Genomic DNA, 16,458 nt, shown 5'->3' with positions numbered 1-16,458 from the left:
CCTTCTTTTGGCAGGAAGGTTAAAAAATTCAGTTCAATAATTATTGGTTTAAAAGGATTGATTTGAAGTTATGTTATCTTTTATATTAATAAGGCCATATTGATTTGATTTGATGTATGTGTCAATTTCCAACCTTTTCCAAAGGAAAAAAAAGTTTTCAACCATACTGTACAAAGTAGCTGAAATGAGCAAAAAAACGTATTTGGAAACAGATACTTATGTCATGGAATGCCAAAGGCCAAGACCTGTATTTGCAGGCTCACATCAGTTTTGGGGTTCCAAGACAATGTCAGCTGTTGAGTAGTTTTTCTTCTACCAGATAGCAATCTAAAGCATTTTGACCTACGATCAAAAAGATATGTTTCCTATGACTAATATGCACAATATCACCTATTGCACGGCTCTTCCATGAGATGACTTGCTATCCATAATTCTCTATAGCTAGCTCATTTTTCTACCAAGACCAGTGCTGCAGGCAGCTATTGAGTTCAGTGTGCACTGGGTCTCACTCCTTTTAGATTTACTACTTTTAAATATGATTGTAATTTGGTTAAATAAAACCAAACAAACGTGTCCAGACCTGAACCTCTGCAAGTAAACCTGGACATGGACCTACATGTACTAACCAAACCAGTATCCACCCCCATTCCCAATGACACCAGTAGTAAAAGTTGCCCTGAAATTTCATGACCTATGCTTTATTGTTGACCTGCTTTTGTTGATTATGTATGCTTGAATAATTTTAATTAGCTGAAATACATTTCATAAAAGACTTACGTTTAGTCTAAGACTTATATATCAAGTTTGGAATTGTGTTCTTAAACAAGGTAAAACAAATCTTGTTACCGTTTTGGAATTTGCGAGTGCCATTGTACAGAATTTTAGCAGCTGTTTTTAGACCTTCTGGTGCTGGCTTACAGTTTAGCCTTCTCCAGTGTGATTAGATTGTTGCTACCAAAGATGTTTTGAGGGTCTGTGTACTGCTTGACGGCCTTCATCATCCCGATGCCTACATCAGACACCGTCTGGCTCAGCCACTTCTTCCTCAACTTGCCAACTGTAAGGAAGGAAGAAAACTTGAAAAAACTATAAGACATTCAATGATATCTTAAGTGTAAGGTCACATAGATTTATCGCTAACATTTCTAGATGTCTGAGCCTGACAAAATTTGGCCAAAAAAAAAACAGAAAAAAAAAAGACGTGGACTTCAATCCATGGAAAAGATCAGCTTTGGTGCAGACAACTGAAAAGCTTAGAATGTTCTTTCAGAATAAACACGCTTAACTGAAATAAGTTGGACTAAGCATTATAGTACATACTAATAAAATGATACACTTGTAACAGTTCAGTTCTTCAATTACCACCATGAACCGTCAAGATAATTCAAGGTTTATAGAGTGCAAGGTAAAGGTAGTCTTCCCAAGCTATTTTAAGTCCATACGGGGGAAGTGGCTGTCTTTGGCACGGTATGTTGGCAACCTTTTACCTCCCCAACCGAATTCCTTCAACATGTACATCCCCAACTGAAGTACCCATTTTTACACTGAGTGGAGAGAAGAAAGTCTTCCCGAGAGCACAACATTGGTGGCATGTCTGGGGAGTCCCAAAGCTAGGTCCTGTGGGTTCTTGGCCAAACATCCTAACCATTATGCCAACACGACATCAATGGTGGGTAATATATTGCAAAGTAGAAGACCCCTGATCATTCTTTAGGTACATGTATTTGACATGTCTCCTACAATGCATCACACTGCTCATGCACACTTGCAAACTATGAACAAGCTTATTGTCTACCATCGGTATTTCAGCAGAGTAAACTGCCACCATGTTCAGGGCCCAAGACTAACTTTTTGACCTAGAAGCACTACGCTCCTAACCCCTAAAATCTTAGGAGCACCAGCAAAAATCTAGGAGCACCACTATAAAAATTGGACACTCAGTTTTTCCATGTACAGACTCTAATAGGCTGGATGATAAATGATGATTAATTGTGAGAGGTCGCACTATGCAACTGTGGTTATAGATCTGGTGGCATTTGGGAATTCTTAGTCGCAAATGCGACCAAAATGGTCGCAGTCCTGCATATAGAAAATACAATACTTAAGTCTGCTTCTTATCATTAAACAATTAAAACCATACCTCCATGATGGTGGGACAAGCTTCCTCCACAGGCCAAGATCTCGTCCCTTGCTGCATTCTGGAAGTTGAAAAAAATATTACAGGATGTTTTCCATACATTTATAACTGTTTATAATAACTACCTGCTCAAGCAGATTACCTTGGAACTCACTGAAGATGAGTCAACCCACTCTCACATCAGAGGCTTTTATACATGTACTTAAGCCAAATTCTTTATATGAAAATTCCACTTTGCCTCTCCAGGGGTGAAGTGTGTCCTGTTCAACCCAAACTGTTTTCTCAAACTGTGAATAGAACAAACCTCATAGACTCGTCTTACAGTACAAAACTGGCGTGCTACACAGAAAGGCTGTTTACTATTTATGTGAAGCAAACTAACAAAAAGAATAATGTACATGTAACTTCTTTGTCTTACCTCTACCTCCTCATAGACATGTACTGGGTCGCTCAGGCCTCGGTAGTTGAAGGCAAAGTAGAAGTAAACACAGGCACCGCTGTCATACGTCTGTGTGACTCTGGAAAAGAGAATCATAGAAGATTGTACTATTCCTGAATTGCTTCTTGATTTATCCTCCTTCAAAGTCTGAAACTAAACCGGCTCTTGCAGTCCCAAGAAGCCGCTGGGGTGCCCAAGCCTACACCACTAATACTCTCTGCCTCAAGCACTACCACTCAAAAATTAAGACCATAGAAATTCTAGAATTCGAGATATCAAAAAGGGAGTTCCACTGCAACACTGTAAAAAGGCACTATGGGGCCCAAAATTCACTCATTTTGAAGTCTCAGCAAGAACTACCCACATACCACCACATACCAAGCATCAATACAATCCTTCAATTCCTTCTCAAGTTATGCTGTCCATTTACAAACATACACACATACATACACACACACATACACAAAAATTATACCGAAAACATAACCTTAAAGCTTACCTGCAAGTGTTCATGGGTGGAAACTGGACACCTTTCTCGTGACATTCCCTGGTCAGACGTTCTTTCACATTTCTGCATAGGTCCAACACCCTGTCAAAACATACGTCTCAGACTATAAACACTTCAAATCATGAAATGTTTGTGATAGTTATTCTTATGCCTCAAATGATGACTTCTTCATTGTAAGTTCATTACACCAAGCAAACAAATTTGTGACAAAATAGTACTGTCTTTTTGAAATTATGTACAACAATCAGAAAGAACTGACATTGCACTTTTACATTAAGTTGACAGGGGGAGTAGCTTTACCATCGGCAATGTAACTGTTTTACCTAAGACACACTACTAAAGAATCAACACTACAAGTCAGAGAAGAAAACACACATTACCTGTCCCAGGGTACAGATGTTTCAAAGGACTCAGACACTATGTAGTGTTCCAATCCCAAATCCTGCAAGGAACAGGGAAAACAATAATTGGATCAATGTCATATATTTACACACACTAGTATTTATAGCAGGAAATGCCTTGGAAAGGTACACCTATACATTTGTGAAGATGTCCTTTTTTCTGGCCCTTTAAAGAGACAATATACAAATTTTGTAGGTTGTACAATGTCTTTGGAAGGTGTTTTCAGTTGTTCTGAAAATGTTTCTTAGATGTCTAAATGTTCTAAACAATAGATGGTCTCTGAGGGGAGCCAAGTGAAGATATACATTGTACATGAAATGTCTATTCCAGTTTACAAAAATAACAAGTCACATTATTACATTCAATCATGTTCTTTGATACTCCACACATTTTCACACCTATCCACTCGTCATATACCATTAATTGTTTGTAATAAATTGTTCTTTCACGTAATAAATTCTCTTTTTAATGCTATTTCAGAATCTGCATTGCTTTGTATGTGTTGACCATATTTCTAATGTAATCAATGTGCAATCCTTAAAATTAAACAAAAATGTAGAAAAGAATACCCTCAGGTATGCGATGACAAATGTGAGCATATATCCTCTCTGGCCATTCTCTTCTCCAGCCGGGAGACCTCTGTAGTACAGAAACAATACACAAACAGGATGAGAACTATGCAGTACAGAAACAATACACAAACAGGATGAGAACTATGTAGTACAGAAACAATACACAAACAGGATGAGAACAGTGTAGTACAGAAACAATAAACAAACAGGATGAGAACAGTGTAGTACAGAAACAATACACAAACAGGATGAGAACTATGTAGTACAGAAACAATACACAAACAGGATGAGAACAGTGTAGTACAGAAACAATAAACAAACAGGATGAGAACAGTGTAGTACAGAAACAATACACAAACAGGATGAGAACTGTGTGGTGCAGAAACAAGACACAAACGGGATGAGAACTGTGTAGTACAGAAACAATACACAAACGGGATGAGAACTGTGTAGTACAAAAACAATACACAAACAGGACAACATTTTGTATATGAATCATAGACATACCGAAACTGGCTGGCGATTTCATACACTCTTTTCTCCTGGGCCAGAACTTCCTATAGGCAAGACAGAATATACTTGTCATGAATTAATTTTTTCACACTTTTTATCCCTTTAAACTACTGTAATTCCCAATTTTTCCCCTATGTATTTCTGGTAGACAACCCAGCAATGTTTGAAATACCCTCTACTAGGATGCATTTCTTTTAGCCAGTATCGCTTAACATCAACAATTTATTGTTTCAAATAATGGAAAATTTAATGTAACATTGAGAACACCTTTGCTAAAGATAGTTAAAAAGGAAGTTCTTGTGAACTATCTCACCTCTTTGGCACCCTCGAACAGTAGTGTTGCCACGCAGAGTTCGTTGGGGTCAAAACCTTTCCACTAGAAAAGACATTAACCTGATGAACAATCTTGCTAATTTCTAAAATACTCCAAGATAATGATGAATCATTAATAGTTTTTAAAAATTAAATCAGATGTATAATGATCATAGCCTTTGTCACAAGTACAATGTCATGTATCTCTAAAGAAACTCAGTATATGTAAAACTATAACCAAGATCTCAATTACATCATGCTTTTAAGTTAAAATTTCTCTACACAAAATACATTGACGAGTATAATTCACTATTAAAGTTTTTTTCTTCTTTGATTTAGCACATACTTGTACACTTTTGTGTGTTCCCTCTCATACAGTATGTAAAATAAATTGACTTATTTTGAGGAAGAATGGGAAAGAAGTTCTTTGGTGTTATCTTACGTTGATGAATGGAACAATTCCGTAATACAGTAGCATTAAATTGGAATTGCATATTTGTGGTGTTATGAATATTTTACAATGATAGGATCAACACAACTTACAATAAAACCATGAACATTTCAGTATCTGCAGTATACCGACATTAAGACAGCAACTTGTTCCTTACCTTAGTAATGTACATTTTCTTCAAACCATCCACAAAGGAAGTGAATATGCTTCCAGCCTGGGGCTTCAGGGCTTGACCTAGAAAAAATGTTTTGCATTCTGACTACAGTCATAAACCTTTTCATCTATTTGAAGTATATACATGTATGGGAGATGCCCATCTCAATTGCACTACAGAGACCACTAAAGTAAGGGGGCACATGTATTTCACTAGTAGCGGGGTGTGTTTAACTCTTGTGAGGGATGCACCCATATGTCCTGTATGTCTTTTGGACACGCTGTTCTAACAATGATAAGAAATTGGAAGCCACATAGAGACACCTTTACCCTGGAAGCACATCCTCTGACAAGCATATAATTTTGATTGATTGCTACTAGGTCACAAGTGGCCACAGTCTAGAAACCACACTGTTGAATCCTTCACAAGTCACAAACAAAATCATCAACTATACTTATCTTTAACTGCTATTATCATAAAGATGCAAAAAGAAGACTAAATGCAATGCTTATTACAAAGTGTGGACAGACAGTACCATACAGACTTACCAAACTGGAACTGCATGTTGTCCATGAGTCGGATGGAAGACGGGGCACATCTCTTCATGCAGAAAGGTAAAAACAGTAATTTTCAAAAACTTATCTCCATTCAAATGCTTTGTCCTTATGTCCTACATTATTTCAGGAATCAAATGGCTCACAAGAGCAGTTTCACAGGAATGAAACTTCTCTAACTGACTGTTTAAATCCTGATACCACACTGTTACCAGGACCATATGATCATATGTTCAGGCCAAGAATATTGTCATCTATATTTCTAAGACATACAGTATATTCAAATGCCAATCCTTTCTTCATTAAATGTTATTCTACAGGGAGGTTGTCAGAGGAGCTAGCATAACAGCAGTAAAGACGATAAGTACTAAACTGTTACCTGTCGGGCGATCTCTCTCAGACAGGCGACTCCATCCTCAAAGTTGCGGAAGATGACCGACCCATACTTCTTCATCTCAGGGAGAGGTCTGATCTTCATGGTAACCTCCGTCACTACCCCCAGGGTTCCTAACATGGGGTAGAGTCATGTTAACCTTCTTACTGCTAAGGAATAGAGCCATGGATTAACCTTCTCACTGCTAAGGTATAGAGTCATGGATTACCCTTTTAACAGCTAAGGTATAGTCATGGATTAACCTTCTCACTGCTGTAGAGCCATGGATTTAACCTTCTCACTGCTAAGGTATTGAGTTATGGATTAACCTTCTCACTGCTAAGATATACATATAGTCCTGGATTAAGCTTCTCACTGCTAAGGTACAGTCTGAGTCATGGATAAACCTTCTCATTGCTAAGGTATAGTCATGGATTAACCTTCTCACGGCTAAGGTACAGAGTCATGGATTAACCTTCTCACTGCTAAGTTTTAGAGTTATTCTTAGAAGTTACTGCTAAGGTATTGAGTTATGGATTAACTTGATTACTGCTAAAAGGTTTAAAGTCATGCATTTACCTTTTCACTACTAAGGTACAGTCATGGATTAACCTCACTGCTAAGGTACAAATGTATAGAGTCTTTGATCAACCTTCTCACTGCTAAGGTATAGAGTCATGGCTTAACCTTCTCACTGCTAAGGTATAGAGTCTTTGATTAACCTTCTCACTACTAAGCTATAGAGTCATGGACAAACCACAAGTGCTTGTATCATAGTATGATACTGTGTAATTTGCTATGACATGAAAAATCTGTCTACCTTCGGACCCCATGATGACGTGGTGAATGTCCGGTCCTGTGGACATCCGGGGCACCTGGCAGTTCTTCTCAATCACTCCACGGGGGGTCACCATCCGCACATGCACCACCTGGCATATACAAAACAACTTTACTGGTAAATCTTGAAATACTTGTCAAGTTTATGTAGTCTGTATGATTATAAATTATTGCAACAATTATCAATACAAGGTACAAAGTATGACAACTACTGAAACATAACTACAGTGCTAATCTCCTTGACACAGGGGTGCATACATTTTATCCCATACTATGAATGGACCAAACCTTACTGCAGCTGTTCACTTTTATATAGCCTGTACTTACATGTACTGTGTGTTACGTCTAAATGACCTTTATTGGTAAAGCAGAACAAAGAGACAAACACCCTTTTCTTACCAGGTCTTCGATGTTCCCGTAGATGTTTTTCTTCATCCCGGAGGATCTTGTTGCGACCCAGCCTCCCAGTGAACTGAACTCTATAGAGTCAGGCTCATGGCCAGTGGTGAAGCCCTTCAAGTTCAACTGTAAGAGGGAATTGTCTCCATTTAACAATAAGTCCTGCTCAGACCACAATATATATATAAAGGGGCAAAAATGTACACTGTACGACATAACTTTAAGGGGGAGGGCTACATGATCCTTTGCTGTAAGGTGTAGGGAAGCTTTTTTTATTAACCGTAATTTGTTGAAAGCTTTTTTCATTCCAGTAATCTGAAACAAGAATCAAGATGGCCTCATTTTCCATAGCTGACTTCTGAATTTAGCAGAATGTGTAGGAGGTTCTACTAAATTCAGCATGAAGCCTTGTTGGGACTCCCCATGTGGACTCACTTAAGTTAAAGGTTTGTAACACAATTTCATTTTTTACAATATCAAAAATGTGCATTTTCCTCACCTCCCTCTCTAGGTCCTGTCCAATGATGCCACCCTCTGCACACATGGTCAGGTTTTTCTCATCCAACCACAAGATGTTGTTCTAAAGAGAACATACATACATGTATATCAATGAAGGTTAGACCAGAGTAATAATATAGGCAAGATAATGGTTACTCATTGTTACAAACAATTGTTATTCCTACACATGAACGATAACGATAGCACTGGAATAAGATGAAAACATTATATGGGCATAGCAGCACCATTTTTTTTATTTGCGATCCTCTTAAAACCATTGGGTTTTCTGCATGTCATACCTGAAGGCTATCTAACATTCTGTCAACTGTTTATCAAAAGTTTCTGTCACAATTAAAGATCATGCACAAGTCAGTTTGTCAAATTGTTCAGCTACAGGTACACGTCCAGACCTGTACTAAACCTCTGTACCTAGCCGGCTGTACATGTACCTGATGTAACGTTAGCTACTCAATCCAAATATCAACCATATATATATACACGCAATTCAGTATCTACATGTACCTGTATGTACGTGTACTTCTAACCCACCATTTGTGACATGTCCAAAGAGACAATCATCCTTGTCTCCTCTTCAGGACACAGCAAGGCACCAGACACTGTTGTACCACCTGTATGGACATGAAAATGACACTAGAAACTTGAGGCAACATTTTCAAGACAATGTAGGATGTTTCCCTCCCAGTGATTTGCCTTTAAGAAACCAATACAGGTTTTGCTATTGCAAATCTGTAATCATCAAATACAGTTTTTGCTATCCCAAACCAGAAATTGTTCAGCTTTGCTGTAACAGCAAATACTTAATTTATATTTGCTGTAACAGCTTAGACTAAATATTTATATCATCAGTGACCTGTTTAGTTATTTACAAGTATATGTAACTATAATTTATCAATTTACTGTACTTAGGACTTAACAAGTAACATGTATTTGAATATCAACAGAACAGGGAAAGAAAACCAATTGGTGGTCATGTTGACTTGCACTTACCTCCATAAGGGATGATACACACATTGTGCTTTGTGGCCAGTCTCACAACCTTCACTACATCATCATGGCTACCTGTAGAATCATGGGCATGAGTTGAGAGTCAAAGCTTTATCTTAAGGTTCTTTATTTTTTTAAATTTTATTGAGGCCAATCTCTGACTCTTTTCTTCCCGAAAGAGTCTAACCCTTCTTCAAACATGGTTTTCTGGACAATTTTCTGTTTTTGCTGGCTGCCTTTATATATGTATTGCTGATCGACAGAGTCAGTTAACATTTTTTGTGGACACATGACCTTGGGTACGAAAAGTTATATTTCTACCTATATTTCAAAAAATGATATTTCAAGGGCATTCAAACAGGTTGCTGCACGCACACACACATGGACAAAAAAGATAATTTTTCCAGTAAAGTTAGGTAATGACTGATACTAAAATACAGGTTAACATTTTGCATGTGTAAAAAATAAAAATAAAAATGAAAATAATCTTGAGAACTTGTTTTCCAAAATCTCTGATGGCATAAACCCACCCAGAAAGCATGTACAATAAAGCTACTTGGGTAACCAAGCCACCAAGCTGTCACCATTGTCATGCACTAGCACCAGGAAGTATGATTCACTAGGGGACTAACACTGTGTCAACCAATAAAGCTATGATTAACAGGCTTTTCAAGATGTAAAAGATTATAATTTATTCATTGCTACAGTGATAGCAAAACCATCGGGAACACAAATGAGGAAAAAATGCATGAATTACATCTTGTTTTCTGAGATAACTTTAAGTTTGGAATCAGGTCAAATCTAATTCCAAACCAGGACAAAACGTTTTCGATCAGTGAGGAATGATATATATTGCATGCTTCTAAGCAACAAAAACAAGGCAATAGACAATAAAGCAAAGGCAGTGTGACAAAATTGAAGTAAATGTCTGATGACACATACCTGGCCAGATGACGATATCTGGCACCCTCTTGAAGCGCCCCTCCCTTAGGATGAAGATCTCATGTAAGGTGTGGCCTGGAAGAAGAGGAAAACATCTTAAAGTTAACCATCATATATATAGATGGAAAAGGTAATCATATTAAAAACCTTCATTTCATCTGGGAACACACAAAGACCATTTATGGGTTTGCAAAACAAACATTATCAGCAACATTAGTTTCAAACAAGATTCATAAAAGATGGAAAAAACAACATTCAATGAAATTTTTCAAATAGACACCACAAACATTCCTTTTGAATTATTTTACTAACTGTACGTACTACAGTACAGCTCTTACTGCGAATCTAAAACACCTTAAAAATAACCTTTCTCTTTCTGCCCCAAATAAGTTGATTTACGGTAACTGTGAACAAACCGTGTGCGTGGAACTCTCGATCGAGCGGGTCTTGGGAGCAGCTGATGTCAAGCTCTGAGACGTCTTTCAGGAAGTCTTCATTGGTCACTGGCTCTGGGACATCTTCTGGCTTTCTCTCAGGCTGAGAAACAAAGTAAAAATCCTACATATCCCATCTTAAGTTATTATAGTTTTTTTTTTTTTATACTGCATAGTCTGAATCAGAAACACCCCTGCAGTTCAAAGGAAAGCTGCTAGAATGACCAAACTTATGTTAGGCAAGGTTACTTTGACTACATGGATGACATTCTATAGGAACCTCAAAAGGCACTTGATGCAACTTTCCACATTCTAAGTCTACTGGGGTAACAAGGGATAAAAATGGGTACAGGACTTCTATTGGGGAGATAAAAGGCGGAGGAAGGAGAAGGTTGGACTATGCACCCCTAGACACAGAGGAAAAAAACAAACTGCCCCTATGGGCCGGCCTTAAAAAGGTTATGGGACTACCTTTACCTTTATCAACCTTACCAGGTAAGCCATCAGGACTGTACAGGTGTGTACCTACCTGTGCAGGTGAGATGTGCTGTATGTCCCCACCTGTGTTCTTCTCCATCCAGGTGACTAGAGATGGGAGAACCATCCCACTCAGACGATACCTGTGGTAAAAATTTCCAAATAGTGCTAATCTCTGAATATTTGCACACGTCTGGTTCAATTTTGTTGGCCTCTAAAAACGCTAAGCTCCACGGGCAGACTCCTGTGAGAATTTGCTCTTATGTAATTTACGCCAACATAGATTAAGTTCTAAAAATGGTAAGAAGTAGTGATTTATGTCAAAGTGTCGGTAAATTTCTCATAAAGATACTGGTGAAAAACGCACGAGCTTACTATTTCGAGATAAGCTAAGGAAAGTCAGAGAGTGTGGACATGCTAGTGCATTCCTGTCTGTTGACAGTGGGGCACAGTTGGTGGCACGTGAGCAAATTCTCACAGGGTCTATGGAGTGAGTTTACCTCTGCGCTGACCTACACTGCAAATATGTTTTTCCAATATACAAAAAATGTATATCTACAATAATACAGAATAATTTCAACCACAAACTTAACATAATGAAAAAAAAATCATTTCTGTCCTATTGGGAAATCAAGTAACGGCAAAAATAATTGAAATGACAGTATAACCACATTGCATGTACTCTAGTACCTTTCTCCAACAAATTCTGCCAGTCCTTTCTTGTTGATAATGAACTTGGAGTCTTTGTAGCCCCAGCCATTCCACTTCAAGACCTCCTGTCTAGTAAACAAAATAGAGAAACAATGATTATGATGATTCCATCCGATGTATTCTTTGATCTATGCTCACAGTGCCTACCCTTCCAATGGAATACCAGTCATGTATTCCATGCTATCTGTATGCCACCCTAAAACTTTTAGGGTGGCATACACTACAGATAGCATTTGCCCAAAGTGTTAAATGAATTTTTCAGAACTTGCTGTATGTCATCCTATAGTATAAGAATGGGCCAGAAATACCTGTACAGTTGTAATACCAAATTGCAAATTCATTTTGATGAGTAAGTGCGGGGATGTGTGGTGTATTGGCAGTGAGTTAGCTCAGAACCCAAAAGGTCATGGTCATCAAAATGAGTGCTGAGTGTGAGAGGAGAATCAGATAGTACTGTCATAACTTGTGCAATGCTACAGCCTAGTACAGGATAAATTTTCGGATTCTATTATAATATCAAGCCATTTGATAACTAATCCTTCAATATAAAAATTTTACATAGTTAACTACTTGAACTACTGAAAAATTACTCTATGAAATCACACAGCTTTACTAGTAGTTTTCTTTGTTTGAAATAACTTGTGAATAATTTGTGAATACAAGTGGATTTAAAGGGGTCAGGTTAATTTCTCACGCCTAATACTAGTACCCCCTTGGCACCAGGGACATTCCAGTACTGGCAAGACTTTGTCTCTGGTTTGAACATAGCTCTGGAGATGAAAAGACATCAGCGCTCGGTTTCCAGACCCAATCGATCCCCTTGCTTGGAAACATTGTCATGCAAATATACAAAAGTAACGGTCTCCTCTGTCAGCACTGGAACACCAGTGCTGAAGTGGTCGTCAGCACTGGAATTCCAGTGCTGAGCCGGCGTCAGCACTGGAAATCCTGTGCTGAGGCAGCTTCAGCACTCGAAGCCCTCCTGTCAGCACTGGAAACCGAGTGCTGAGACTACAATCAGCACTGGATTTCCAGTGCTGAGGACATTTCAGCTCTGGAAATCCAGTGCTGACAAATATTCTGCACTGGAAACCGAGTATAAAATGTATAAAGTTGGTGAAAAGAACTTACATTCTGTAACAAAATATAAATGAACTGTATTATACAATGTTTTTTAAATGATGCTTCTTCCCACAAGCAGAATGTGTCCCCACCTGTAACTACCTATTCTTTGTAAAAAAAAAAACAAGCTATCTCTTTACCACACAGATAGACCAACTGTTAGTTGTCTAACTCTGACTACCTATTGTTTTTTAAATGATGCTACTTTGCCGCACAAGCAGAATGTGTCGTCCACCTGTAACTACCTATTATTTGTAAAAAAACAAACAAGCGATCTCTTTACCACACAGATAGACCAACTGTTAGTTGTCTAACTCTGACTACCTATTGTTTTTTAAATGATGTTACTTTGCCGCACAAGCAGAATGTGTCGTCCACCTGTAACTACCTATTCTTTGTAAAAAAAAAACAAGCGATCTCTTTAACCACACAGATAGACCAACTGTTAGTTGTCTACCTCTGACTAAAAAGACACTACTTTGCCACAAGTATAGAATATGTGATTTGTTGATTTAAAATTTTCGTATCAATTGACCGAAAGAAAAGAAACTTGAGTGCCATTAACTGTATACACAATTAACAATATCACAAGTGTCTACTCTAGTCTAAAGCTAGTAAAAGCTAGTGCCACGCAAGATCTGCTTGGAGAATAAATAACACGCATAGATATACCTAAGTCTAAAGTAAATAACTCAGACAGCCGTACGGACGCATGCTACTAGTACATGGATATTACGTTCAGCACTGGAACGTTCCAGTGCTTTATAAACGTCAGCACTGGAAGCCCAGAGCTGAAGTTTTTACAGCACTGGTCTTCCAGTGCTGAAAAGTTCCCGAGCACTGGTAAATCCAGTGCTGAACCCGTTACTTTTGTATATCAGCACTCGGTTCCAGTGCTGACGGCGGTTTCAGCACTGGATAACCAGTGCTGAATGACCTCTGCCGCGAGTTCAGCACTGGTACCCGAGTGCTGACGGCAGTTCAGCACTGGAAAACCAGTGCTCGGAGAAGTTCAGCACTGGAAATCCAGTGCTCGCATTGGGTTCAGCACTGGAATTCCAGTGCTGAGGGAGCTTCAGCACTCGAACAAGGCCGTTTCTTCAGCACTGGAAAACCAGTGCTGAGGCCGATTCGACCCATTGATTCAGCACTGGAACACCAGTGCGGAACCCGTTACTTTTGTATACTTGCCATTGTCATATACTAAATCTCCAATCGCACAATCAAATCCATGGGCATTACTGCGTTACTAGTAGTATAGCAACACACGTACCCCCCTCCCCCACCACGCCCATATATACGTACATGTGCATCTGTAACAATCTAAACTCCAGCCCTTACCTGTGTTTAGAAATCACGCTCTTAACTTCTCCGCATTTCTTCATCTTTAGCTGAACCTTGTCTTTGTCATTTGCAGATTTGGGACCGTCGTTCGAAGAAACGTGTCCCAAAATCGTCTCAAAACGACGGGATTTTGCGTCTTTCTTGTTCCCATGGTCCGCCATGTTGTTGACCACCTGGTGACCTCTGACCTACATTCTAACTGTGGCTTTGATTGGTCAAACTTGTGGTCTGATGCATAAAGTGATATTTGATTGGATAGACCGTATGGCGCGAAACTCAAATGTGGATTTGAGTTTATGCAAGAAGGGTTAATGACCCGACTCAAGCTGTCATAAACCCCAACTTTGCAATAACCACCTCATAAAAACAACGAGTGAGCAAAGCGAAGCTTTTATTTCTAAACCAATCTTCATCACATCACTAGTCCCAAAGATGTCTAAACAGTCTAATTATAAAATATTATTATATAAAGCCCTGTCTAATTATAAAAGGGCTAATGATGGTTAAGCCTTGCTTCCTATCCAAATATGTCAAATGCTATCTGTATATCTAAACATGAAACTAATACTGAGTATATTTTTTTTAAATTTTGTACATTTTTAAGAATACATCAGCCACCATATGAAACCTCAAGAACTTCATAGCAGAAATTGATAAAACTGCTCAAGTTGAAATACATTAAATCTTTAATAGCGAAGATTATTTCAAAATGAATTACAAGAAGAAAATTTATACAGCATTTCTACATTCAGACATTTTTTTTCTAGAAATGTATCAATATCCATATATATACTCCATTGTCATACAATGTGGAAGAATATGTATGTATATACATACAATATACATGGACTTGCCATACTCGAGAGAGTGGCTGTCCATCATATAACCTTATAAGTTTACATTTACCATACAATCATTCAATTAGATTTGACACTTTGCTTTGTCCAGTCCACATATCATATAGATTATTTCATCATATCAGTATTTAAGAGCGAATGTCTGTAAGGGTCAAACAATGGTGGCACCGGTCAAAAAATAGATTTGGCTCATTTTTTGCACAGTGATAGTACTTGGTACACAACTCCTCAAAATAGCTTTCTTTCTTCTCAGAACCCCTCGTTGCCATGGCAACAGGCCAAAGAAGTTTGGGGGCCATTTTGCCGGATTTGAGCATTTCAAAAACATGAAAATTGGCCAACTTAAGGGCACTATCACTGAACAATGCTTTAACTAAACAACAAAGGCAGAATATGCTGATCAGAGCAATGCCTAAACTTGTATGAAATAGCAGTAAAGTTAATCTCCTGTAAATTCTAAGGCCCTGGGCAGCCTGAATACAATACACTGTTTTCAGGTTGTAAAGAATCTGAAATTTTGCCCAACTTCAAAGCACTGAAAGTCCATAAGTATAAAATATTTTCGCTTGCAATTTACTACAAATAATAACCTACTATAGGGCTATTAGATGAATGCTAGCAAAGTTTGGGTTCTTGTTTTGTTGCTATGCAATCGTCCGTCGAAGTGGGTCAAATTTCATGATTTTGATAATATGTCATTTTATGCTCTCTTTAAACAATCATAAGTCCCATACCAAAGTTGCTCTGCAATAAAAATTCACATGGATTATAAACCAATGTATTGTCTATCAAATGCATGTTTGTAAAGTTCGGGTTCTTGTTTCGTTGCTACGTAATTGTCCTTTAAAGTGGGTCATTTTTTATGATTTTGATAAAATACATTATTTTGCATCATCTTCGAACAATCATAACTCACAAGCCAAAATTGTTCTGTAACTAGAATTTACCTGAAACCAAGATATCGTTTCTCAAAGTCATGCTTGTAAAGTTTGGGTTCTTGTTTTGTTGCTAAGCAATTGTCCGTTAAAGTGGGTCAATTTTCATGATTTTGATGATATATCATTTTGTGCTCTCTTTGAACTGTCATAAGTTGCAAAGTAAATTTGTTCTGAAATTGAAATTAACAAGGAATACAAACGAATGTATTGTCTATCAAATGCTTGTTTGGACAGTTCGAGTTCGGGTATTCTAACAGTGAATGTACATGTCCCTGAAAGTAGGTCGTATTCCACTGACTTTTCCACAAATCATGTTCTTGACAACAGTGATACACATGTCACAGTCTTTGTTTTTATAGAACCGATGTAGCAATGTGCTATCACCATAACAAAACATTTGTAGGGATTATATTCTACACAAAGTCATATTTATGTTCAATGTCAGATTAATCCACTCTGAACTTTCAAACATTCTGCTA

The 16,458-nt window shown here is 38.0% G+C and overlaps 1 protein-coding gene across 1 annotated transcript; it reads right to left on the bottom strand.

Moving 5' to 3' along the window:
* Positions 1-196: 196 nt before the first annotated feature.
* On the bottom strand, positions 197-14,384 carry LOC118403566 (alkyldihydroxyacetonephosphate synthase, peroxisomal-like). Its single transcript, XM_035802302.1, has 21 exons — positions 14,182-14,384; positions 11,698-11,787; positions 11,060-11,150; positions 10,513-10,633; positions 10,097-10,171; positions 9,158-9,229; positions 8,699-8,778; positions 8,151-8,231; positions 7,652-7,777; positions 7,236-7,344; positions 6,422-6,549; positions 6,037-6,088; positions 5,492-5,568; positions 4,885-4,947; positions 4,566-4,615; positions 4,056-4,125; positions 3,465-3,526; positions 3,076-3,165; positions 2,556-2,655; positions 2,141-2,198; positions 197-1,057 (listed from the first exon to the last, which is right to left on the bottom strand). The coding sequence occupies exons 1-21, from the start codon at positions 14,343-14,345 to the stop codon at positions 915-917; spliced, it is 1,902 nt and encodes a 633-aa protein (XP_035658195.1). The 5' UTR covers positions 14,346-14,384; the 3' UTR covers positions 197-914.
* Positions 14,385-16,458: the final 2,074 nt, after the last annotated feature.

Source organism: Branchiostoma floridae, chromosome 16, assembly GCF_000003815.2.
Source record: "Branchiostoma floridae strain S238N-H82 chromosome 16, Bfl_VNyyK, whole genome shotgun sequence".
Classification (NCBI taxonomy): domain Eukaryota; kingdom Metazoa; phylum Chordata; class Leptocardii; order Amphioxiformes; family Branchiostomatidae; genus Branchiostoma; species Branchiostoma floridae.
The sequence above is the reverse complement of the archived record's forward strand: the minus strand, read 5'-3'. Positions and strand labels throughout refer to the sequence as shown.

Coding starts and splice junctions, on each gene's coding strand:
- LOC118403566 (XM_035802302.1), bottom strand. CDS start 14,345: ATGGCGGACCATGGGAACAAGAAAGACGCAAAATCCCGTCGTTTTGAG. Junction 8,232..8,698: donor CTTTGGACATGTCACAAATG/GTGGGTTAGAAG, acceptor TGTTCTCTTTAG/AACAACATCTTGTGGTTGGA. Junction 2,199..2,555: donor ATGTCTATGAGGAGGTAGAG/GTAAGACAAAGA, acceptor TTCAACTTCCAG/AATGCAGCAAGGGACGAGAT.